The following is a 27,584-nucleotide window of genomic DNA, read 5'->3' as shown; positions in this document are numbered from 1 at the left end:
ACCATATGTGTATAAAACTTTACATAGTATGTATACACCATGAGGTGTGTTTCTCTTTTGTGTGTATATGCTGATACTTTATTTTATTACCTAATTTGAGGATTAGAGTGAAGAATATTTTAATTTCTAATTTTTAGGTATTAAAGTATTCTTGATTGGTGGTAGATAGGCTTCAAACTGTGTTGGCTGGTCATATTGAACCTTCCATGACCATGTTTCTCTCTCTCTCTCTCTCTCTCTCTCTCTCTCTCTCTCTCTCTCTCTCTCTCTCTCTCTCTCTCTCTCTCTCTCTCTCTCTCTCTCTCTCTCTCTCTCTCTCTCTCTCTCTTTCTATCTTTCTATCTCTCTATCTCTCTATCTCTCTATCTCTCTCTCTCTCTCTCTCTCTCTCTATCTCTCTATCTCTCTCTCTCTCTCTCTCTCTCTCTCTATCTCACACACACACACACACACACACACACAAATATTGTACTGTGACTCTTCTTGTTCAAAAAAAAAAAAAAAGATTCACTTAATTTTTTTTTGTTTGCAGGACTCCAAGTTGAAGCACATGGCAGAGCTGCAGCTGTCAGTGGTGTCAGACGCTGAGAGCAAGCAGCAGATCATGGGTCAGATCATGCAGTGGGAGGAGAACCTTGAACGACTCCACTGTGAGCAGTTCCGTCTTCGCTGTTACATGGCCTCATTACAGACCGGTGAACTGCCCAATCCAAAGGTACCCTAGTTTTAATAACCAATTTTTTTTATATACTGCCTCTCCTCACTTAATGACGGAGTTCAGTTCCTAAGACCAGTTTGGTAAACGAATTCGTCGCTAAGCAAGGAGCATATTGTAATGGTAGTGGGTTTGTGTCATCCATCTTTGATATTGTTTTAACCCTTAAACTGTCCACATGTAGATGTACGTTGACATGCGGCAGGCTCCGAACGTAGATCTACTTTTTTTTTTTTTTACATGCTTTCAAATGGGGAAAATCAAGGTCGGAGTGCTACGCACGTGTACGTAGATCTACGTTTGGACAATTTAAGGGTTAATGTCACCTTTTCACCATTTTTAGCATTTTTAGTATATTTTTAAAAGTTTATACAGTAGTGTACTGTATATCGTAATAAACAGAATAGAGGAAATTAGCTCAAATATACATTATTTAGGTCTGCCTACTGGTCAGAGAACTCGTTGTAAGTCCAAGTTGACAGTAAATGAGTATGTCACTAAGTAAGGAGAAACTGTTTATGTTTTGTGCCTGAAAAGAAGTTGAAAGAATCTTGAATGTTTCTTACAGCTGTTATATCTTCATTACATGAGATTACAGTAGTACATATATTTTAACTTTCACTGTACAGTATTTCTTATTTTCTTGCTGTACAGTGTTGAAGATGGTGACCAGCATTTTACAGAAACAGAGTAAACAGTGTGCTCTCCTGTCTTTAGTATTAAGTGAATAGTAAAGTGTTGTTATACTGTAGTCTCCAGTAGTCATGTCAATTATTGCAACACATCTTTGCTTATTGCAACACATCTTCACTTATTTCAACATTTCACTTATTGCAACACTTCTTCACTTGTTACAACACACCTTTTAAACACTTTTGTAAGTCTGCCATCCTGCATCTGTTCTTTCTTTGTGTATGAAATTTGAGATTAGTTTGTTTTGCATGAAGACAATTACTCTAACTTTTAGTCTGATTTTTTTTTTCCACTTCCATTTTTTGACATTAGGAGGATATATTTTAGCATTTCTGTTTCATTTGCTTTGTAGGTTTGATGTCCCTATGACTCACGAAATTGTAATGACACAATTGCAAACAAACCATACCACATGTGGGGTTTGAACCTGCGATCAGAGAGCCTCAAAACTCCATACTGTCGCGTTAGCCACTGGGCCAGCTAGCTTAATAAGATTCATCCAACTAGGTATATTTCTACACCATAGGAAGGTTAGCTAGCTGGCCCAGTGGCTAATGTGACGGTCTGGAGTTCTGAGGCTCTCTGATCATGGGTTCAAACCCCGCCCATGGTATGGTTTGGTGTCCCTAATAGATGCACAAGTGATATAACTTATTGAAAATAAAGAAAATCAACCAATAGTTTTAGCCTTTACACAGCTTGTCAGCCATCTCCCACCAAGGCAGGGTGACCCAAAAAGAAAGAAAATCCCCAAAGAGAAAATACTTTCATCATCATTCAACACTTTCACCTTGCTCACACATAATCACTGTCTATGCAGAGGCACCCAGATACAACAGTTTAGAAGCATATAAAGATATATAACATACCCCTCCAAACTGCCAATATCCCAAACCCCTACTTAAAGTGCAGGCATTGTACTTCCCATTTCCAGTACTCAAGTCCGGCTATATAAAAATAACCAGTTTTCCCGAATCTCTTCACTAAACTTTACCCTGCTCACACTCCAACAGCTCGTCAGGTCCCAAAAACCATTCCGTCTCCATTCACTCCTATCTAACACGCTCACACATGCTTGCTGGAAGTCCTAGCTCCTCACCCACAAAACCTCCTTTACCCCCTCCCTCCAACTTTTTTGAGGACGACCCCTACCTCGCCTTCCTTTCCCTACAGATTTATACACTCTCCAAGTCATTCTACTTTGATCCATTCTCTCTAAATGACCAAACCACCTCAACAACCCCTCCTCAGCCCTCTGACTTATAATTTTAGTAACTCCACACCACCTCCTAATTTCCACACTTCAAATTCTCTGCATAATATTTACACCACACATTGCCTTTAGACAGGACATCTCCACTGCCTCCAACTGCCTCCTCACTGCAGCATTTGCAACCCAAGCTTCACACCCATATAAGAGTGTTGGCACCACTATACTTTCATACATTCCCTTCTTTGCCTCCATGGATAATGTAAATGTATACATATACGTAAATAGTCCATTAGTGTCTTACTGACCTACTGTATCTACAGTTGTTCATTGATATTAAGTCTTGCTTAACTAACAGAATGTTGAGGCCTAGTCCCTGGACCCATTGTGTTCTCTAATATTTTGACTAGTATGTCTAGGATGGGTATGGGGTGACTACTACTCACAGAAAGGGTTGAAGATGACTGCTACCTACAAGATGGGTAAGAGGTGACTGTCATCCATGTGAGTGTAGAGAGCATAATAAAACAACCAGAGTGAACTACTTATCAAACCATAGAACAGGTAGGGTTTGAACTCTAGGCCAGTACATATGCCACTCTTTATCTTTATCTAAGTCAGCTGGTGTGTTGGCAGTCGTGTTATTATGATTTCGTGAGTCGTGAGAGTGAACTTGTCATACCTTATCCCCACTTGTTTTCAGGGTCTGCTAACGCATGTGTCTCGCACCACCAAAACAGTTCTTAATCGTCTTGGGGTATTTACTGTCAGCAGCTTCCATGCATACATATGTGCCAGAAGTCCTTCCCTGCTCAATAATCTTCTCGCAGGTAGAGGAGCAACCAAACGCAGGTATGTTATACATTTCTTTCAATGCAAGTGTGTACTGAGAATTGTTCAGCAATCAAATTAAAAAGATGTGACAGTATGAATTTAATAAAACTTCAGTTCTGAGTTTGCAGAATTGAAGTGAGTAAAGTTCAGACTGAAAGTTGATAGACCATACTGAGGAAGTGAACAAGAGAAATGAGCAACAGGGTAGATAAATGTGTTGAGCTACGGTAATGGTGTGTAGAGAAACTGGCTGGTTAAATTATGCATAGTCAAAAAGGGGGAATAGAATGGGTAAAATTAACATTACATTTTTACACGTGGGATAATGCCTCATTTTGTGTTTGCTTTCCTCATCTCCAATACGGGTTACTGCTGTCTTTCATAAACAAGAAGATTATATGCGTCTCTCAATACATTACTGTATGCAAAACAACCACGGGGAGAGTTGAATGAGAGCTCTAGACCTTTCTTGTTGCAATCAACACATTCTAAGGAACTTGCAGTGTTGCAGAAAAAAGGAGGAATTCCAAACAAATATGTTCAGAGGAAGCGTCTTTTATTTTTTTTTTTTTTCAACAAACTGGGGCAGGGTGACCTAAAAAGAAAAATGAAAGTTTTTCTTTTTAAATTTAGTAATTTATACAAGAGAAGGGGTTTGGTTCATGACACCTCTAATGAAAAGCAAACAAGCTTATCTTAATTTTATAATTTGCCAAAAATCTTGAAGCTTTCCATGCCTTACATTCTAGTTCTCTTTGCATATTGATCTGAAAAATGTGTGGATAGGGTTGATGTGGCACAACCAGGCCTAATCAGATTTAGTGAGGTTTATACAGTAAAAAAACACATCCATTACAGGTAGCAAAAATACTGTGTAAATCAATTTGATCTTACTGTATTCTTAATTCTGTTTGCTAATGCTTGTTGACCTGGAAATATGTATAGGAGGGAGAAGGGGTTGATGTGGATGGCTGAGTGGTTCTTGTATTTATGTGGATACAGAGTTGTCAGTAGTTGATGGTTGTACTGGGGGTATGTAAATGGTGAAATCCTTCACCACACTGGGCTGTAATTTTCTCCAGCCTTCATTTATTGTTTGAGGAACTTCATCCCATGACACTTTTATGTGGGTTTTTGCATCTGCAATGCTAAATTGGCACCAGAACTCTGGCACTCCAGTTGTTAATTTGTCGTCTATTCCTGCAGTGAGACTTCATGCATTTGTGTGTGTAGTGGGACTAAATGTCTTAATCACTCATCAACCCAGTGGTTGTATCAGATGTTGCACTTGGTCGTTAAAACAAAGCATTTACATTTGAGGGATGCATATGGTAATTATCAATTGTGAAGAGAGGAGAACTTTGAATGAAAGGTTCTCTTGGTGCAGGTAGTTTTCTCTGAAGGAATAAAATAATGCATAAACCACTTGTCAAAATGGGCTTCGCTCATCCATGCTGACTTGTTGGACCACCAAATAACAGGCAGTCCCCAAAAGCCATCGCCAATTTTACAGCATGATTGACCTGTCAGTTTCCACACAACTTGGACTTCTGTATAATATTCCAGTCTGATTTATTGGAAATGCGATCCCTGGACACACGATATATGATTCTAGTAGAAATATATGAGAAGTCATAGAATAAACCCATTTAACAGACAAATAGAGGGGGGGGGTAACGGATGACTGGTGGATAGAGATAGAATTGTTTTGCCGTGATCATAACAGTAAAGGAGAATTCTGTAAACAACAGATGTTGTCTGTTGTCTGTGAATCAACTGACCTAATGGATTTTGTCCTATATTTCTGAAGTCCATTAAATTGAGTCTGCTGAATAAGGTGTACTATATATGCTACATGTTGTATGTGGGGAGTTATTGCTCTGTCATCTTGCTTCACTTCTGAGAGAAGGAATATAGGATATAAGAGTCATTCTTTCGATTGAAATTCACTTGTTTCAGGGCACCAATGCTATCCCGCAGCAATAGTGTCTCATCTCGGCGGTCGCTACAGATGCAACAGCAGCTTGAAGGGGAGAAACAGTACAAGGTTAACCTTCCAGACAATCAGGTGAGTTATGAGCTATGCTTTCTCATAAGCTATTAAGTTTATTTAGTATTACATTTATCTTCTTTCTTTCTTTCAACACACCGGCCGTATCCCACCGAGGCAGGGTGGCCCAAAAAGAAAAACAAAAGTTTCTCTTTTTAAATTTAGTAATTTATACAGGAGAAGGGGTTACTAGCCCCTTGCTCCCGGCATTATAGTCGCCTCTTACAACACGCATGGCTTACGGAGGAAGAATTCTGTTCCACTTCCCCATGGAGATAATAGGAAATAAACAAGAACAAGAACTAGAAAGAAAATAGCAGAAAACCCAGAGGAGTGTGTATATATATGCTTGTACATGTATGTGTAGTGTGACCTAAGTGTAAGTAGAAGTAGCAAGACGTACCTGAAATCTTGCATGTTTCTTTCATCTTTCTTTCAACACATCAGCCGTATCCCACTGAGGCGGGGTGGCCCAAAAGGAAAAACGAAAGTTTCTCCTTTTACATTTAGTAATATATACAGGAGAAGGGGTTACTTGCTCCTGGCATTTTAGTCGCCTCTTACAACACGCATGGCTTACGGAGGAAGAATTCTGATCCACTTCCTCATGGAGATAACAGGAAATAAACAAGAACAAGAACTAGTAAGAAAATAGAAAAAACCAGAGGGGTGTGTGTGTATATATATATATGCTTGTACATGTATGTGTAGTGTGACCTAAGTGTAAGAAGAAGTAGCAAGACGTACCTGAAATCTTGCATGTTTATGAGACAGAAAAAAGGACACCAGCAATCCTACCATCATGTAAAACAATTACAGGCTTTCATTTTACACTCACTTGGCAGGATGGTAGTACCTCCCTGGGCGGTTGCTGTCTACCAACCTACTACCTAGGTGTAGTAAATATATGTAATATTAAATTAGTGTAGCATTAAATTGACATAGTATTAAATTTATACAATATTATATTACACACAGTAGTCTCTCACATAACATTATAGTTACATAAAATCTGTGTTACTTGAACTGGAGAAAATATTTGAAAAATAGGGTTATATCGTTGGAACCTATAAAAAAGCCATATAAATTACCTTCATTTTCTCTGGTTGTTGCTACTTGTTGATATGCAAGTGAATGTGGAATTGGTTAATGTGACCCTGTACATTACCTGTACAAACATGTGGCAGGCAGTATGAGCCACTAGCACCTTTGCCTAACACCATCAGCTACCACCCTCATGTACAATTTTTAAGGTTTGGAGGAAGCCAGCTGTTGAATCAGTTTGGTATGTATTTTCTCCACAGAGGATGGGCAAGGCAGTCCTTCCCCAGAGACTGGGCAAGGGTCAGTACAGCTCTGCTGTGGTGTCTCGTAGCTCCCCAAACACAGCAACACCAGCTGCTGTGTCAGTGAATATCATAACTTCACTACATAACTTCCTTGTTTAGTACATTTTTCACAGTTTATCAACACTTGCCAACATATTCAACAATGATATAAATACAACTTAGGGAAATAAATGACTGCTAAAGGCACAGAAATGCATAATTGCAGTGCAGTTACAGGTTGCTAGAATTCACTGCCTCCTATTATAATTGCAGTGCAGTTACAGGTTGCTAGAATTCACTGCCTCCTATTATAATTGCAGTGCAGTTACAGGTTGCTAGAATTCACTGCCTCCTATTATAATTGCAGTGCAGTTACAGGTTGCTAGAATTCACTGCCTCCTATTATAATTGCAGTGCAGTTACAGGTTGCTAGAATTCACTGCCTCCTATTATAATTGCAGTGCAGTTACAGGTTGCTAGAATTCACTGCCTCCTATTATAATTGCAGTGCAGTTACAGGTTGCTAGAATTCACTGCCTCCTATTATAATTGCAGTGCAGTTACAGGTTGCTAGAATTCACTGCCTCCTATTATAATTGCAGTGCAGTTACAGGTTGCTAGAATTCACTGCCTCCTATTATAATTGCAGTGCAGTTACAGGTTGCTAGAATTCACTGCCTCCTATTATAATTGCAGTGCAGTTACAGGTTGCTAGAATTCACTGCCTCCTATTATAATTGCAGTGCAGTTACAGGTTGCTAGAATTCACTGCCTCCTATTATAATTGCAGTGCAGTTACAGGTTGCTAGAATTCACTGCCTCCCACCTTCACTACACACTACTATTACCTCATATTTTTTTTTTTTGAAACTCAGAGTTCCTCCATGGCACCTCCAGTATTACTAGTATTCATCTTGGGTGATGAAAAGATAAATTAGTTAAGTAACACACTGATGAGTTGGTATTGGATGAATACACATGGCAACTGGCCACATCTGAGATTATTTACATCAACAGTGAAACTCTCCCATAGGCCAGCCAAGGCACTGTACCTTAGGGAGCTTTCTAATAAGAATTGGCATGTGAGATGGACAGAGGATTATTTTACACAAATATACTGCATGTTATGGTGTGCAATACCTTTCTTCCACATGTAATTTTATAACAAAAATAAAATTTCATTAGTATTACATTTGATAACTTGCAATGTAAACATGTTACAGTATTAAATTTATAAATAAAACTGTATTGATTTGTTTTATATATCAGCACTTTATCCTGTATGTATTTCATAAATCTGTGATAGTAACATATGCAGCTCTTATTTTTTGACTGTGAAGAAACACTGTAAATCTTTTAAGCTATAAACCCTTTCAGGGTCCGTCCCGTAGATCTACGGCTTTACGTTCAGGGTCCAAACCGTAGATCTACGTCATGAGCTCAGCTCACTCTGATAAACTGTGAGTGGTACATTTGGGCCTAGATATGAGCGAATACATCTATGTGGTATGTGTGCACCACATAAAACAGATCCTGCAGCACACTGTATATAATGAGAGAAAAAACTGAAATCATGATTTTTCGATTAAAACAGCAACTTTGCAGTGTTTTTTCATATGTTTTTTATAGTTGTATTTGCGATTTCTTGGTCTCAATTGATAGAATGGAAGACATATTACAGAAATAGAGATGATTTTGATTGGTTTTAGCACTGGAAATGGCTTGAAACTGAGCTCAAAGTAGCAGAAATGTTAAATTTTTGCCGATGTTCAAGAGTAAACAAACGACCTCACACGTCTAATACACGCCAGCTGGTGGGTCTAATATACATTCACAAATATGGTGATGATATTTATACAATTATTGCAGTATTGCATAACAGTAAATCTTCTATTTTTTGGTGTGAATAAAAATTCATTATGTGAATAAAAAATCAAAATGGAATTTATTTGTAAAGCCTCAAAACGTAACTAATGAACAGAGGAAATGTTAGTTTAGTTCCAGGAATACCTACATTGTTTATTCTGGACCCTATTTTGAAATTGGAATATTTTGAACTTTTGTGTTAAATTGGCCAAATTAACAATTTCCGATCGCTTTAATTTGTAGTTGAAACAGTTGACTTGCTGATTTCTTGTGCTCAATCGATAGAATAGAAGTAATACTAGTGAAATAGCTAAGAATTTGGTTGGCTGGAATAATGTAATTGGCCTAAAATGGGAGTCAAAGTTGGCAAAACCGCCGATTCGTAAATATCGTTGACACATCAAAATTCGCGAGAGCATAATTTCGTCAATTTTCCATCAATTTTCATACTTTTTGCTTTATTACCTTCACAAAAAGATTCTCTACCATTTCATAAGAAAAAATAACAAATTTTTTTTTTGAAAATTCTTGGACACTGGGGCACCACTTCAGATTTGGGCCTTGGACCCTGAAGGGGTTAAAGGTCCATTAATAAGGTACTTTAAATATATATATAAAAATTTTGCACATTTTTGTACAGTTGTCACAAAGTTACTGGTTTATATTGTTTTTTCTTATTGTTGTCTATAATTTTTTGCTACTGTACGTAAAAAAAATTTAGCCCTATGATTTTCAAACTAGCGCTTTGTGATATTCATTATCATTTACTCTGAACCTCAGATAGTGAGCATCAGCCTGAAGGACTCCATGAGTGTAGAGGAGTTCCTGGTGGCAGCCTGTGGACGCAAGAACCTCAACCCCATGGAACACTTTGTTCGTGTTAAAAAGCGACGAGAGCTGGAAGAGACTAACTATTTTGTTCCACATCGAACTGACCTCATAGAGAACTATGTAGGTTCTTAGTAGTTATTCTAGAACTGTGTAGGTTCTTAGTTATTCTAGTATTTTGTATGTTCTTAGTTGTTATCCAACAATTGTGTAGGTTCTTAATGGTTATTCAAGAACTTTACCTGTTTATAGATGTACAAAAAATGTTGATGTTTTAATAATTACTTTGTTTTCAGCTCATTCAAATTCAAATCTTTATCCAAAAAAATGTTACAAGCAAATCTCCAATTCCCGAGATCAAAATAATGCAATTGTAAACAACTCTCGGAAGGGATGGGGATCAAATACTTGCCAAGCCAGTGCTAAAGCTTATAGGCCAGTGTGCTATCCACTGTACCATGGAGGCCTAATGAGATTCATCCAGGCAGAGGTGTGATGCAGAGGTGCACACAAGTTGTAGCCTTTTAGAAGTTCATTTTATGCTGTGGGTTCAATTCCTGTCCATTTCGTGGTTTGTTTGCATTCATGTTATGACAGTTTCATGAGTTGTACACCGCAGTTCAAAGAATACCTAAGCTGTAAAGGAAATTATTTAAAAATAATTCTGAGATTAACTGATTAACTGGGCACTCAGACTGTAATTTCTGGAATAAATATATCATAATTTATTGAGGTAATGTGTGCCCTTTATTTTACTGTGTTAACTTTTTTCATGTAATATAATCAGCATTATTTTGGACCATTATATCAGTTATTATAATGAAATGTAGTAGTGTTTCTAGTTCTTTGCATTAAATCAGTTCACAAATGTATTTAGGAAAATAATGAGTACTTATAAATTAAAAAATTACCAGTAATTACAATTGCATGTATAGTAGTCATATGTCTAGCAAAGGTGTGACCAATGCTGTCCAACAGCAGCAAAAGTTTGCTACTGAGGTAAACAAGTGTATTCTTCACTAATTTATATGTGTGCTGATTCCAAATCTGAAGTCAGAATTGACTCTGAACATCAGTATTTTTAGTTACAGAATATATATTCTTGGACAATTTTTATTAAAAAAATAAAGCACATTACATATCATATTTTGCAGCTTGTAAGACTTGCTCTTCTTTTTTTCTGAAATCTGACCCTCAAAATCACCATGTCATACATGGTGAAGGTCAGGTTTGAGGTCCAGCTTGGGAGTTACGAATAAGGCCATTTAACCCTTTCAAGGTCCGTGCCATACTTCTACAGCTTTGAGTTGAGGGTCCAAATCGTAGATCTATGCCATGAGCTCAGCTCACTCTGATAAGCTGAAAGCGGTAAATTTGGGCCTAGATAAGAGAGAATACATCTATGTGGTATGTGCGCACCACATAAAACAAATCCTGCAGCACACAGTGCATAATGAGAGAAAAAAAACGAGACTACAATTTTCGATTAAAACAGTGACTTTGCAGTGTTTTTTCATACATTTTTTATAGTTGTATTTGCAATTTCTTGGTCTCATTTGATAGAATGGAAGATATATTACAGAAATAGAGATGATTTTGATTGGTTTTAGTAATGGAAATGGCTTGAAACTGAGCTCAAAATAGCGGAAATGTTAAATTTTTGCCAATGTTCAAGAATAAACAAATGACCTCACACATCTAATACACGCCAGCGGGTGGATCTTATATATGTTCACAAATGTGCTGATATTATTTATACAATTATTACAATATTGCATAACAGTAAATCTTCTATTTTTTGGTTTGAATAAAAAATAAAAATGGAATTCATTTGTAAACCCTCAAAACGTAACTAATGAACAGAGGAAATGTTAGTTTAGTGCCAGGAATGTCTGCATTGTTTATTCTGGACCCTATTTTGAAATTGGAATATTTTGAACTTCGCATTAAATTGGCCAAATTACCAATTTCCGATCACTTTATTTTGTAGTTGATACAGTTGACATGGTGATTTCTTGTGCTCAATCGATAGAATAGAAGTAATACTAGTGAAATAGCTAAGAATTTGGTTGACTGGAATAATGTAATTGGCCTAAAATGAGAGTTAAAATCGGCAAAATCAGCACTGCGTAAATATCACTGACACATCAAAATTTGCGTGAGCATAATTTTGTCAGTTTTTCATCAAATTTCGTACTTTTTGTTTTATTACCTTCAGAAAAAGATTCTCTACCATTTCATAAGAAAAATAACAAAAGCTTTTCTTGAAAATTCTTGGACCCTGGTGCACACTTTGAAATTTGGCCTCTGGACCCTGAAAAAGTTAACAATGAGAACGATTAAAAAAATAAATAAACAAGGGATATTTAGTAAATTTAGGTGTGTCCTTAATGACAGTGCATCGTATGTGCTGCAAAATCCAGTAATTGACATACGTATTTTCAAGCTGTTCATTTGTCCCAGCTCATCAGCAGTACTTAAAATATATGAAAATTTCATTTCCAATATTTCTATATCTAAAAATCCTTACATGTTGGGTTAATTCTGATTTTAGATTCAAAATCAAAATGCCTGAATTAGTCTAAAACACATTTGTAACTTAGTAAGAAGTTAATGATTATCCAATTTAACAATCTCTTATTGTTTTTTGTACTCATGTTACTGTTGTTGTGGCAAGACAGAGGCTGAATGAATGACAGTGAATGTTCCTTTTTTTTTTTTTTTTTTGTGGGTCACTACCTTGGTGGGAGACAGATGGTGTGTTAAAAAATATATAAATTGCAGTTAATTTAAAAGCAGGCGAAATGAACATGAAACATTTCTGCTGTAAAGCAAATATGGAATTACTAATCATTTGATTTGTTATTATTTTAATCAGAGGAAAGTGCTAAAGACTTAAGTTATATAGTCCCTGGGAATGGGAGGCATTCAGGTTCAGTCCTAGGAAGGGGAGAATAAGTCTAGTTACCTTGGTGAAGGCTGCCTCAACAGCATCAGGACACCGCAGAGACCTTGCAGGGAATGGGGTTTACTAGTAGAAGCAAGAAGGCAAGAATTGAGCAGCATTGAAGCAGTCCTTCTGGCCCATGCTGGGAGGGTCCCTCTGGAATCCAACCCTTCTCACTCATAACTAGTAGTTAATTGATGAAGTTGTTCTTGCTTCTACTAGTGAATCCCCTCCCCCGCAACATCTTTAAGATCTTCCACATCACCTTTGACAGTGTTTAAGACTCCATTCTCATCAAGGCACCTCCCATGAGGAGTCCTGTCATCAGAGATTTTCTTATATCTTATCCATACTGTAGATATTAATACTCATCAGTCTTGCTGTACACATCTTTCACCTCATAGGAGATGACTTGATTCTGGAGTTAGGGTGAACCAAGAAACATAGAAGCACTTTCACCATCACTCACTCTATCACTGTCTTGCAAGAGGTCTGCCGACATTAGCTCAGATGCCCTTCCAAATTGCAGTATTCCCACCTCTCCTTCAGAGTGTAGGCATTGTACTTGCAACTTCCAGGACTCAAGCCTGGCTAACTGGTGTCTCGGAATCCCTTCATAAATGTTCTCTTGCTATTATTATCCTACAGTGGGGTGCTTTGATGCCTGCTGGTGAATAGTTCCTGATCCAAGGAATTGGAGATGTGTATCTCGTGGATTCAAGCTGTATAATCCCTATGGATTTTGAACTTTTTCTTGAATATAATAATTATAATAATACTCTTTAGCATAATTAAATACTCTGAAGTATCTTACACATTATTACATGCAGGGTGAGCACTAAAATTCTAAATCCATTAAGGTCATTCAATGACTTGGAAGATAATCTAGCTTGATCCAAGGAAGATAATTGTGCCTCTAGTTCCTTGGATCAAGAGCACTACATCTTTTTTTCAACACACTGGCCGTATCCCACCAAGGCAGGGTGGCCCAAAAAGAAAAACGAAAGTTTCTCTTTTAAATTTAGTAATTTATACGGGAGAAGGGGTTACTAGCCCCTTGCTCCCGGCATTTTAGTCGCCTCTTACAACCCGCATGGCTTACAGAGGAAGAATTCTGTTCCACTTCCCCATGGAGATAAGAGGAAATAAACAAGAACAAGAACTAGAAAGAAAATAGAAGAATACCCGGAGGGGTGTGTATATATATGCTTGTACATGTATGTGTAGTGTGACCTAAGTGCAAGTAGAAGTAGCAAGACATACCTGAAATCTTGCATGTTTATGAGACAGACAAAAGACACCAGCAATCCTACCATCATGTAAAACAATTACAGGTTTTCGTTGTACACTCACTTGGCAGGACGGTAGTACCTCCCTGGGAGGTTGCTGTTTACCAACCTACTACCTAGGAAGAGCACTACATATTCTGTTATTATTAATTTTCCTCCAATACATTCTTCTCTGTTGTCTTAGACTTGTTGAAATATTAATTTCAGTGGGTGACAAAATATGATTCCATCTTTATGTCCATACACCAAAATAGGCCGTCCAATTCATTCTAATGAGGACACTAGAGCACTCCAGGATGATTTGAATAGACTGATGCAATGGTCGGAGAAGTGGCAGATGCAGTTTAATATTGACAAATGCAAAGTTCTAAATGTTGGACAGGTAAATAACCATGCCACATATAAACTAAATAATGTAGATCTTAATACTACTGATTGCGAAAAGGATTTAGGAGTTTTGGTTAGCAGTAATTTAAAACCAAGACAACAGTGCATTAGTGTTCGCAATAAAGCTAACAGAATTCTTGGCTTCATATCTAGAAGTACAAATAATAGAAGTCCTCAGGTTGTTCTTCAACTCTACATATCCTTGGTTAGGCCTCATTTAGATTATGCTGCTCAGTTCTGGTCACCGTATTACAGAATGGATATAAATGCTCTGGAAAACGTACAGAGGAGGATGACAAAGATGATCCCATGTATCAGAAATCTTCCCTATGAGGATAGACTGAGGACCCTGAATCTGCACTCTCTCAAAAGGCATAGAATTAGGGGGATATGATCGAGGTGTGTAAATGGAAAACAGGAATAAATAAAGGGGATGTAAATAGCGTGCTGAAAATTTCCAGCCAAGACAGGACTCACAGCAGTGGTTTCAAGTTGGAAAAATTCAGATTCAGAAAGGATATAGGAAAGCACTGGTTTGGTAATAGAGTTGTGGATGAGTGGAACAAACTCCCGAGTACAGTTATTGAGGCTAAAACGTTGTGTAGTTTTAAAAATAGGTTAGATAAATACATGAGTGGGTTTGGGTGGGTGTGAGTTGGACCTGACTAGCTTGTGCTGCCTGCTGGGTCTGGTGCAGTGCTCCATCCTTGAGTGGAGATGATCAGACTGGGTGGGTCATTGGGCTAATCCGGGGGGGATGGGTCATTGGTCTAATCCGGGAATGGGGACATGGACCTGCTCCGCATGGGTCAGTAGGCCTGTTGCAGTGTTCCTTCTTTCTTATGTTCTTATGTTCTTATATAGGTTTAAGAGAGATTGCTTATCCCCCAAAATATGTATATATATTTATTCTTACATTATAGGGTGTGGGGTAGCGGAGATAAATCCTTCCTCGGTAAGTTGTGTGTGTCGTAAGAGGCGACTCAAATTCCAGGCTTTAGGGGCTAGTAACCCCTTCTCTTTTATACATTACTAAATGTAAAAAGAAGAAAAACTTTTGTCTCTTCTTTTTTGGGTCATCTTGCCTCAGTTATAAAGTGTATTTGTATCACTGGGCAATCTAATGTATAAGTTTTGAGGGTCTTGCCCTTTGAGTGTGCTGCCACATTGTTCCTGCATTTACTGAGCTGATTTATTTTGTCAGGTCTATTCCATTCATTATCATCATCATGATTACCCTCATCATGCACTTTCATGGGGCAGAGATCAAGGCTTTTACATGGAATGGATGGAAATGCATTATAAAAAAAAGCTAGACAACACGGTAAATAATTAATCCATGAAAAATAAAAATAGTTATGGAGGGTGCATTGAAGTTGAAGGACTATTGATTCAAGGAATTAGAACTACCCTCCTCTTCCTTAGATAAAATCTGATTACTTCCCATTCCCTAAGCACTGTTGGACTCCCAATGGATTTATCTCTTTCCCATGAATATAGTTTTCTAATAATTTGGTGAAGCTATGGTAAATTTAAGTGAGAGGATTATTAGTCAGCTTTGTGGCAGGCAGGAGTGGAAGTCATGTAGGTTGTTGGTGCTCTGTTACATTCGTGATGGATGATTGCTAATCAGTTTGACCTGACTACTAGGCCCTAGGTAACTGAAAACACTAAGATGTGTAGTAAGAAGGCAACTAACTGCCGACAACTTGACGGAAATACACAGATACATCTGTAAAATACTGGCAACTGCAAAATTTCCACCTTGGCCTATATCTTAGAATATGCTTTCCTGAGACTGCCACATTATAAAGCCATAAGATAAAATCTTCTCCACTTCTGGCACCCTGCACTTGACTACTACTTTACTACTACATTCTCTAGCCTGTGTTCTCTTATACTCATGTTTTTGAAGTGATCAGGATCTCATGATCAAAACAACTTCAATGAAGATGTCCTAAGATTCACTTGCTCTGTAAGATATACTTTAGAAATCTATTGACTTCAATTGTTGGTGTGAGTTATGTTGGAACATCTACAAAAGAATCTCAGAGAAGTAAATCCTGTCTTAATAATCTCCGTATTAACTAATGTCACTGACAGGAAATTAGTACCAAGAACTGTATCTCATATATACAAATTTCAACATCATTGTTGTAATAATTTCATTAATTAAAAATTAAAGATTATCCATGAATTGTCAAAAAATATAATACATGTACTGCAATATTGGTCAGAATTCAACCCCCAGAAAATTCAAGATTATGAAGATTGGACCATTGAGTAAGGGGCAAAAGATACTAGACATGGTGTACAGCCTCTCCTCACTTAACAACGGAGTTCCGTTCCTAAGATCACGGTAAACAGATTCGTCACTAAGTGAGGAGCATACTATAATGGTAGTGGATTTATGTCATCCATCCATCTCATATGCTAACTTTTTCTCCCTTACTAAAGAGAGTAGTAAGGGAGAAAAAGTTAGCATATGAGAAGTTTTTACAAAGTAGAAGTGATGCAAGGAGGGAAGAGTATATGGAGAAAAAGAGAGAGGTTAAGAGAGTGGTGAAGCAATGTAAAAAGAGAGCAAATGAGAGAGTGGGTGAGATGTTATCAACAAATTTTGTTGAAAATAAGAAAAAGTTTTGGAGTGAGATTAACAAGTTAAGGAAGCCTAGAGAACAAATGGATTTGTCAGTTAAAAATAGGAGAGGAGAGTTATTAAATGGAGAGTTAGAGGTATTGGGAAGATGGAGGGAATATTTTGAGGAATTGTTAAATGTTGATGAAGATAGGGAAGCTGTGATTTCGTGTATAGGGCAAGGAGGAATAACATCTTGTAGGAGTGAGGAAGATCCAGTTGTGAGTGTGGGGGAAGTTCGTGAGGCAGTAGGTAAAACGAAAGGGGGCAAGGCAGCTGGGATTGATGGGATAAAGATAGAAATGTTAAAAGCAGGTGGGGATATAGTTTTGGAGTGGTTGGTGCAATTATTTAATAAATGTATGGAAGAGGGTAAGGTACCTAGGGATTGGCAGAGAGCATGCATAGTTCCTTTGTATAAAGGCAAAGGGGACAAAAGAGAGTGCAAAAATTATAGGGGGATAAGTCTGTTGAGTATACCTGGTAAAGTGTATGGTAGAGTTATTATTGAAAGAATTAAAAGTAAGACGGAGAATAGGATAGCAGATGAACAAGGAGGCTTTAGGAAAGGTAGGGGGTGTGTGGACCAGGTGTTTACAGTGAAACATATAAGTGAACAGTATTTAGATAAGGCTAAAGAGGTCTTTGTGGCATTTATGGATTTGGAAAAGGCGTATGACAGGGTGGATAGGGGGGCAATGTGGCAGATGTTGCAGGTGTATGGTGTAGGAGGTAGGTTACTGAAAGCAGTGAAGAGTTTTTACGAGGATAGTGAGGCTCAAGTTAGAGTACATAGGAAAGAGGGAAATTATTTCCCAGTAAAAGTAGGCCTTAGACAAGGATGTGTGATGTCACTGTGGTTGTTTAATATATTTATAGATGGGGTTGTAAGAGAAGTAAATGCGAGGGTCTTGACAATGGCATGGAGTTAAAGATAAAGAATCACACATAAAGTGGGAGTTGTCACAGTTGCTCTTTGCTGATGACACTGTGCTCTTGGGAGATTCTGAAGAGAAGTTGCAGAGATTGGTGGATGAATTTGGTAGGGTGTGCAAAAGAAGAAAATTAAAAGTGAATACAGGAAAGAGTAAGGTTATGAGGATAACAAAAATATTAGGTGATGAAAGATTGGATATCAGATTGGAGGGAGAGAGTATGGAGGAGGTGAATGTATTCAGATATTTGGGAGTGGACGTGTCAGCAGATGGGTCTATGAAGGATGAGGTGGATCATAGAATTGATGAGGGGAAAAGGGTGAGTGGTGCACTTAGGAGTCTGTGGAGACAAAGAACTTTGTCCTTGGAGGCAAAGAGGGGAATGTATGAGAGTATAGTTTTACCAACACTCTTATATGGGTGTGAAGCATGGGTGATGAATGTTGCAGCGAGGAGAAGGCTGGAGGCAGTGGAGATGTCATGTCTGAGGGCAATGTGTGGTGTGAATATTATGCAGAGGATTCGTAGTTTGGAAGTTAGGAGGAGGTGCGGGATTACCAAAACTGTTGTCCAGAGGGCTGAGGAAGGGTTGTTGAGGTGGTTCGGACATGTGGAGAGAATGGAGCGAAACAGAATGACTTCAAGAATGTATCAGTCTGTAGTGGAAGGAAGGCGGGGTAGGGGTCGGCCTAGGAAAGGTTGGAGGGAGGGGGTAAAGGAGGTTTTGTGTGCGAGGGGCTTGGACTTCCAGTAGGCGTGCGTGAGCGTGTTTGATAGGAGTGAATGGAGACGAATGGTTTTTAATACTTGACGTGCTGTTGGAGTGTGAGCAAAGTAACATTTATGAAGGGGTTCAGGGAAACCGGCAGGCCGGACTTGAGTCCTGGAGATGGGAAGTACAGTGCCTGCACTCTGAAGGAGGGGTGTTAATGTTGCAGTTTAAAAACTGTAGTGTAAAGCACCCTTCTGGCAAGACAGTGATGGAGTGAATGATGGTGAAAGTTTTTCTTTTTCGGGCTACCCTGCCTTGGTGGGAATCGGCCAGTGTGATAATAATAAAAATAATCTTTGATATTGTTTTAATGTCACTTTTGCACCATTTATAACATTTCTGGTATATTTTTAAATGTTTATGATGTAGCACGTAATGAAAGTAGTTTGTTAGATTATGTATTGGTGGATAAAAGGTTGATGGGTAGGCTCCAGGATGTACACGTTTATAGAGGGGCAACTGATATATCGGATCATTATTTAGTTGTAGCTACAGTTAGAGTAAGAGGTAGATGGGAAAAGAGGAAGGTGGCAACAACAAGTAAGAGGGAGGTGAAAGTGTATAAACTAATGGAGGAGGAAGTTCGGGGGAGATATAAGCGACTGTTGGCAGAAAGGTGGGCTAGTGCAAGGATGAGCAGTGGGGGGGTTGAAGAGGGTTGGAATAGTTTTAAAAATGCAGTATTAGAATGTGGGGCAGAAGTTTGTGGTTATAGGAGGGTGGGGGCAGGTGGAAAGAGGAGTGATTGGTGGAATGATGAAATAAAGGGTGTGATAAAAGAGAAAAAGTTAGCTTATGAGAGGTTTTTACAAAGCAGAAGTGTTATAAGAAGAGCAGAGTATATGGAGAGTAAAAGAAAGGTGAAGAGAGTGGTGAGAGAGTGCAAAAGGAGAGCAGATGATAGAGTGGGAGAGGCACTGTCAAGAAATTTTAATGAAAATAAGAAAAAATTTTGGAGTGAGTTAAACAAGTTAAGAAAGCCTAGGGAAAGTATGGATTTGTCAGTTAAAAACGGAGTAGGGGAGTTAGTAGATGGGGAGAGGGAGGTATTAGGTAGATGGCGAGAATATTTTGAGGAACTTTTAAATGTTGAGGAAGAAAGGGAGGCAGTAATTTCATGCACTGGTCAGGGAGGTATACCATCTTTTAGGAGTGAAGAAGAGCAGAATGTAAGTGTGGGGGAGGTACGCGAGGCATTACGTAGAATGAAAGGGGGTAAAGCAGCTGGAACTGATGGGATCATGACAGAAATGTTAAAAGCAGGGGGGGATATAGTGTTGGAGTGGTTGGTAGTTTTGTTTAATAAATTTATGAAAGAGGGGAAAGTACCTAGGGATTGGCGGAGAGCATGTATAGTCCCTTTATATAAAGGGAAAGGGGACAAAAGAGATTGTAAAAATTATAGAGGAATAAGTTTATTGAGTATACCAGGAAAAGTGTACGGTAGGGTTATAATTGAAAGAATTAGAGGTAAGACAGAATGTAGGATTGCGGATGAGCAAGGAGGTTTTAGAGTGGGTAGGGGATGTGTAGATCAAGTGTTTACATTGAAGCATATATGTGAACAGTATTTAGATAAAGGTAGGGAAGTTTTTATTGCATTTATGGATTTAGAAAAGGCATATGATAGAGTGGTTAGGGGAGCAATGTGGCAGATGTTGCAAGTATATGGAATAGGTGGTAAGTTACTAAATGCTGTAAAGAGTTTTTATGAGGATAGTGAGGCTCAGGTTAGGGTGTGTAGAAGAGAGGGAGACTAATTCCCGGTAAAAGTAGGTCTTAGACAGGGATGTGTAATGTCACCATGGTTGTCTAATATATTTATAGATGGGGTTGTAAAAGAAGTAAATGCTAGGGTGTTCGGGAGAGGGGTGGGATTAAATTATGGGGAATCAAATTCAAAATGGGAATTAACACAGTTACTTTTTGCCAATGATACTGTGCTTATGGGAGATTCTAAAGAAAAATTGCAAAGGTTAGTGGATGAGTTTGGGAATGTGTGTAAAGGTAGAAAGTTGAAAGTGAACATAGAAAAGAGTAAGGTGATGAGGGTATCAAATGATTTAGATAAAGAAAAATTGGATATCAAATTGGGGAGGAGGAGTATGGAAGAAGTGAATGCTTTCAGATACTTGGGAGTTGACGTGTCGGCGGATGGATTTATGAAGGATGAGGTTAATCATAGAATTGATGAGGGAAAAAAGGTGAGTGGTGCATTGAGGTATATGTGGAGTCAAAAAACGTTATCTATGGAGGCAAAGAAGGGAATGTATGAAAGTATAGTAGTACCAACACTCTTATATGGGTGTGAAGCTTGGGTGGTAAATGCAGCAGCGAGGAGACAGTTGGAGGCAGTGGAGATGTCCTGTCTAAGGGCAATGTGTGGTGTAAATATTATGCAGAAAATTCGGAGTGTGGAAATTAGGAAAAAGTGTGGAGTTAATAAAAGTATTAGTCAGAGGGCAGAAGAGGGGTTGTTGAGGTGGTTTGGTCATTTAGAGAGAATGGACCAAAGTAGAATGACATGGAAAGCATATAAATCTATAGGGGAAGGAAGGCGAGGTAGGGGTCGTCCTCGAAAGGGTTGGAGAGAGGGGGTAAAGAAGGTTTTGTGGGCAAGGGGCTTGGACTTCCAGCAAGCGTGCGTGAGCGTGTTAGATAGGAGTGAATGGAGACGAATGGTACTTGGGACCTGATGATCTGTTGGAGTGTGAGCAGGGTAATATTTAGTGAAGGGATTCAAGGAAACCGATTATTTTCATATAGTCAGACTTGGGTCCTGGAAATGGGAAGTACAATGCCTGCACTTTAAAGGAGGGGTTTGGGATATTGGCAGTTTGGAGGGATATGTTGTGTATCTTTATACGTATATGCTTCTAAACTCTCGTATTCTGAGCACCTCTGCAAAAACAGTGATTATGTGTGAGTGTGGTGAAAGTGTTGAATGATGATGAAAGCATTTTCTTTTTGGGGATTTTCTTTCTTTTTTGGGTCACCCTGCCTCGGTGGGAGATGGCCGACTTGTTGAAAAAAAAAAAAAAAAAAGTTTATATAGTAGTGTACTGTATATTGTAATAAACAGAATAGAGGAAATCAGCTCTAATATACATTATTTAGGTATGCATACTGGTCAGAGAGCCTGTTGTAAGTCCGAGTCATCGGTAAACAAGTAAATTGCTAAGTGAGGAGAGTCTGTATAGACTTGAGGGACAAAGGCTACAGATGTCACTCAGACAGAAGGACCTAGAGTAGCAGTAAAAGTCTATTCTGCAAGTGTGATTTTTCTTCATTACTCTCAGATGTACATCTTTGTATTCGTCTTGTTTTTCTTGATGCTACTATTCGTTTATTGGTCACACGTAATCATTTAATAGAGCCACATCTGCCCATCTTCTCGGACTTCCTCTTCTCTTTTTCCCTTTAATTTAAAATTCTTATTTTGCAGATGCACTTATCTAGTATTTATGCTTAGTCTTATCCATTCCAGTTGGCAACCCACGAAGTAGTGGAAATCTGTGGCAAGATTTTGTATCAAGTGGAGCTGTCTCGGTCTTCATTAGATCACATGTGGGGCTTTAGTGTAGAGGCTGAGCTCATTGAGAACTCGGAGCGGCAAGATGAGCTCTGTTGTTACATATCCAGAGTAGAGGATCGCTCCACTGCCATGCAAAATGGTATGTATTGTCTGTCCTCCACATAATTTTTTGGTACCACCAAGATCACTCAAAAATATTTTTATAGCCCTTTTTCAATAGTAATATACCTATTTCAGTTTTCTAGAACTTATTCATCATGGCCTCTTGTCATAACATTATTACTGTACTGATATATGAGATATGATTTTCTTTTTTCTGTTTTATCCCTCTTTTTTTTTTTTTTTTCATTCTTCATGTCATTCTGGCGACCTTTTCTGGTCTCAGTCTCAAAATTGAGAACATGTTCATTTTCTTTTTTATATACTATACTCATATACAGCATATATAATTTTTACTGTATTGTAAAATTAGATATTTCATCATGACATAAAATACTTCAACTTGTGCTGTTTTCTAAGAAATGCTTTTTACAGTGCCTGTTGTAAATTTTTAACAAAAATCTATATAGGAATTTTCATGGACCTTGCTATTTTCTTGCAGTTTAATTAATTGTAATGATTGTTTTTCATATGTTTTCTCTAAGATAAACTGCTTCAATATAATTAGAGATACATCTTAGATTACAGAGGGAATGTATATGTGCTTTGAGATTAATTCCATCATTAGATCATGTACAGTACAGGTTAATAATGTCTTGTCTTTCATAAGCTGTGATTACTAGAGCACAATTTGTATACAGTGTATTCTTGAGTTTATCTTAAAATGGTAAAATGATCACATCAATTTTTTAAGTACTCTAATCTCATATTAAGTTTAATTATTTTTTTAATGTTATGACCACATCTACCAATATGGTAGTTGATTAGTGGCCTGTTACTCCTGTATCAGTGATGCTATGGATTAGATAATATTTCCTTATGCATGGATAAATATGTAATAGCATGGTAGTGCAGTATAGAGTAGAACATTCATGGTGAAAGGAGAGAAGAGTGTTAAAAGGCAAGAAAATAGTTTTTAACATTATTACTACACAGGTATATGTGTATACGTATCTCTTGTATGACAATGTAAAAGGATCAAGTTGACTGGCAAAACTAAAATAGTTACGGTAAGGTGAACAATACAACATTAACAATACAAATCATGGCTTCAAATGATTGAATTGAGGAGAAAGTGGGCATGTGAACATGAAAATACTTAAAAATTAATAAAATTAATTGAAAATAGGACAACAACAAATGTGACTATAGTGGTAATAAAACTAAAAAGTTATTTTCCCCCTCTATTAAATATATTAAAATAATTTTTAGGTGTCCTCTAGATTTTCTATAATATTTTTGCATCATTTCCTTGATCTTCAAGCAGTAGTCACTTAAATCGAGGCTATTGTTGGAAATTCATGTCTGTGAAAATGTGGTCGCAGGAGTAATTTTGAACATTAGAAAAAATTGATAAGTAAATAAAAAAAAATCTTAATAGTTATGCAAGCAATTAGTTGCTTAAATGGTTTCTAATATTTGTGTGTATGTGCCTCAGCTTGAAAAAAAAAAAAATAGGTGCTTAAAAAATGGTGGAACAAATTTGCACATTCTTCCATATTCTATTGTGATTACTCTGTTATTCTTGCCTAATTTTGGTCATTGGGAATCAAGTCTTAGATTTTGGCTCTGCCTCTTATCTACAAGTGATTGGTATTATTGATTCCTAGCCTCTTGAGCTACCATAATTAGTATACATGATGCTACTTCAGGAGCCACCTCCATCACTCCTTCACCAGGATGTTTCGTGTCCTAATCATCCTGAAGGGTTTATGAAACAATTCTCTTTCTGTATTAATGTTGGTAGAATTACCAGCAATATGTTAGGTAAAAGGACACAAGTGCAACTAATGTGACATTTTATTGTGGTAACGTTTCGCTCTCCAGGAGCTTTGTCAAGCTTTTATGGCTTGACAAAGCTCCTGGAGAACTAAATGTTGCCACAATAAAATGTCACATTAGTTGCACTTGTGTCCTTTTACCTAACAATTCTCTTTCTGCCAGCTGATCCTCAGTTTTTTCTCTTTTTTTTTTTTTTTTTTTTTTTTCTCTGTGGTCTCTCTCCCTGGCTTCCTTTCTTCTCTTCCTGAGGTATAGTTTTAATCCTTAAATTTTTTTTCAAGAATCACTCTTGTACTTGTACCATCTTGAAAATCAGTTAGAGTTTTTTTTTCCAGTTGTATACCTGTATGATGAAGAACCTCTTAAAATTCTCTGCTTCATTTTTTGACTCTGTCAGACTTGTCTATGAAATATTTTTCTTTTTTCCTTACTCCTTTCTAGATTTCTCTTCATGCTCTTATTATTTATTGCTAGTATTGTATAAATATTTTTTTTACTCTGTTAGTTTTAATATTCTCCATGGGGAATGGAACAGAATTCTTCCTCCATAAGCCATGCATGTCGTAAGAGGCGACTAAAATGCCAGGAGCATGAGGCTAGTAAACCCTTCTCCTGTATACATTACTAAAGTTAAAAAGAGAAACTCGTTTTTCTTTTTGGGCCACCCTGCTTTGGATATGGCCGGTTTGTTGAAAGAAGAAATTTTATTATTTTATTATCCAGTGAATAATAGTCAGAAGATTACATAGGTAAATAATGGGTCCAAGGACCAAACTTTCCTTGCTGTCTTCCAACTTGGCAGAGTGACCCAAGAAATGAAATATATTCACCATCATTCACTTAATTGCTGTTTTGCCAAAATTGTGCTGACTTAATTCAGATCACCTTCCAACATCAGCAGAGTGCAGAAACTACCCTTTGCACCTCTAGGACTCAAGTCCTAGAGGTGCTAACACCACAACAGCATGACCATTAAAGGACACTTGTCTTCTTTCACTCCTGTTGGACATGCTCACACAAGGCTACTGGATGCTAGAGCTGCCTCTGCCCCCTCCTCCAGTCATTCCTGGGATGATCCCTACCCTGCCTACCTTTTGCCCCTAGATTTATACTCTCTCTTTGTCATCTATCCCATTCTATCCCCTCTAAATGCCCAAATCAACTCAACAATTCTTCCTCAGTCTTCTGAATTATACCCTATACTCTGAACCCTCTGCATATATTCACACCACACATTGTTCTCAAACGTGATATCTCCATTCCCTCCAACCTCCTCTTTGCTGTAGTGTTAGAAGCCCATGCCTCACACTCATGCAAAAAATGTAGACACTACAATAATCTGGTACATTCCTTTTTTTTTTCGTCCTGGGCCTGGCCCATGGCTGAGCTCCGAAAGTAGAAAAACTCAAAACTCATTGAAGGTGTCGATAAACTATGTACTTTCTCTCCACAGATGCCTCAAAACACCACCTATCTTTTTTTCCTCCTCATCTGTTCTATGATTCACCTCATCTTTCATTGATTCATCTTCTGACATGATCATTACCATATACCCGAATACTTCCTCTGCACTCCATTCTTTTTCATTTTCAGTCTGTCATCACCTTTCTCTTTTCTGTGTTCAGTTTTAAAATTTCTTAATTTTTTACATACTCTCCCAAATTTGACCATGAACTCTTGCCACTTATCTTCAGAATCTCCCAAAAAACTGAGTCATTGGCAAAGAGCAATTGTAACAACTCACACTTTGTATCAAATCCAAAATCTTTTAATCCCATACCTCTCCCCAGCACCCTAGCATTCAGTTCATCCTTTTACGACCCCATCTATAAATATATTATTCTAACATCTGAACTGCTCCAGCACAATCACTCTTACTTACGTGCTCCTTGAAAGTCTCACTTTTGATACAGACTCTCTTTTTGACTTTTTAATCTGCAACTAACCTATTACAGAAATTTGGATTTTAATTTTACTATCACTAACCCCTACCCCCACTAACCCCTAACTACACACATCCCTGCTTCTCACTTACTCTTTTTCATACATTTTTACTTTTAAACAGCCATGGTGATATCATAAATCCTTAAGTCCTGCTTTCACTAAAAAATAATTCCCTTTTTTTCCTACATGCCCAAACCTGAGCCTTACTGTCCACATATGAACTCTTCCTTTTCTGTATTTTCTTACAGCTTTCTGGCACCATTGTAGTTAGCAATTTAATACAATTGTTCCCTCGTCTGGTTTGGCTTTGCATGATGCAATTATTTGTATAATTAACCCTTTGAGGATCGCTAGGCCCTCTCAGAGACTTGTTCTCAGGGTCGCCAAAATTTAAAAAAAAAAAATTATTTTATGAAAAGATAGAGAATCTTTTCCCGATCATAATGACACCAAAAGTATGAAATTTGATGTAAAACTTACAGAATTATGCTCTCGCGAAGTTAGAGGTCTTGACGATGTTTACGCATTGGCGATTTTGCCCACTTTGAGCCCTATTTTTGGCCAATTCCAGTGTACTAGTCGACAAAAATCATAACTATTTCGCTAGAACTCCGTTTTTTCTATCGAATGAGTACAAGAAACCACCCATTTACCGATTTCAACTATCCAATAAAGTGGTCAGAATTTAGCAATTTTGCCAATTTCACACAAATTTCAAAAGTACCAATTTCCAAATAGGGTCCAGAATAAACAAGAAAGACATTTCTGGCACTAAAATAACATTTCCTCTATTCATTAGTCACATCCCCACGCCCCTCTTACATTTCTTTTGCTTTCCACTTTGAATTTTTATTCTTACAAAAAATAGAAGATTTACTGTTATACAGACTACTGTATTAGTGTAGAAATGGTATAAATAATACCAGCGCACTTGTGAAAGAATATTAAATTCACCAGTTGACGTGTATTGGACGCGTGGCATGATTTGTTTACTTTTGAACTTTGGCAAAAATTGAACATTTCTGCTACTGTGAGCTCAATTTCAAGGTACTTTTCATTGTGAAACCAATCAAAATCATCTCAATTTCTGTAATATGTCTTCCATTCTATAAAATAAGACCAGGAAAACTAGAATACAACCATAAATACCATACGAAAATAGAGTGCAAAGTCGGTTTTAAACCAAAAACACGGTCAGTTTTTTTTTCTCATTACGCACTGTGTGCTGCAGGATTTTTTTATACTGCGCACACTGATCACATAGCCCCATTCTTTCATATGTAGGCCTACCAGCTTTCTCTTGCTAGATTTGAGGGCGCTAGAATTTATGCGTACAAGTACGTCAAAAACTCTAGCGCGTAAGCCGTACTAGTACGTCGGAAATCCCAAAAGGGTTAAATTTTAACTGTGAATGAGTTATTCTTAAGCATTTCTTCAGCATTTTGCACCATGTACATATGACTTTTTTCTTACTGTCACAGTTTCTTCAGTTACAAAAACCTTCATGACTAGGTGTTTACAGATTCTATAATTAATGTTTTTTGATGAGATACTCTCAGGACAAAGAAAATGCACCTAGCTAATTAAGAAACATTTTAACTTAATGCAATGCTCAGTTTAGACTGGTAAGTCTAAAGAATAAAAAGGCACAATACCGTGACTGGAACAATAC

General features: G+C 37.7%; 1 protein-coding gene across 24 annotated transcripts in view; it reads left to right on the top strand.

Moving 5' to 3' along the window:
- Positions 1-27,584, top strand: part of sif (still life) — a 1,051,963-nt gene that overhangs the window by 735,779 nt on the left and 288,600 nt on the right. For 22 of the 24 annotated variants that reach the window (XM_070097567.1, XM_070097564.1, XM_070097583.1 and 19 more), the window contains 5 exons: positions 533-715; positions 3,322-3,470; positions 5,412-5,520; positions 9,477-9,647; positions 21,980-22,166. In XM_070097567.1, the coding sequence (XP_069953668.1) occupies positions 533-715; positions 3,322-3,470; positions 5,412-5,520; positions 9,477-9,647; positions 21,980-22,166 (799 nt within the window). The remainder of the gene's footprint in view (positions 1-532; positions 716-3,321; positions 3,471-5,411; positions 5,521-9,476; positions 9,648-21,979; positions 22,167-27,584) is intronic. The other 2 variants (XM_070097568.1, XM_070097565.1) reach the window with 1 other exon arrangement.

Source organism: Cherax quadricarinatus, chromosome 58 (genome assembly GCF_038502225.1).
Source record: "Cherax quadricarinatus isolate ZL_2023a chromosome 58, ASM3850222v1, whole genome shotgun sequence".
NCBI lineage: Eukaryota > Metazoa > Arthropoda > Malacostraca > Decapoda > Parastacidae > Cherax > Cherax quadricarinatus.
Note: the sequence above shows the minus strand (reverse complement) of the source record. Positions and strands in the feature narration are given on the sequence as shown.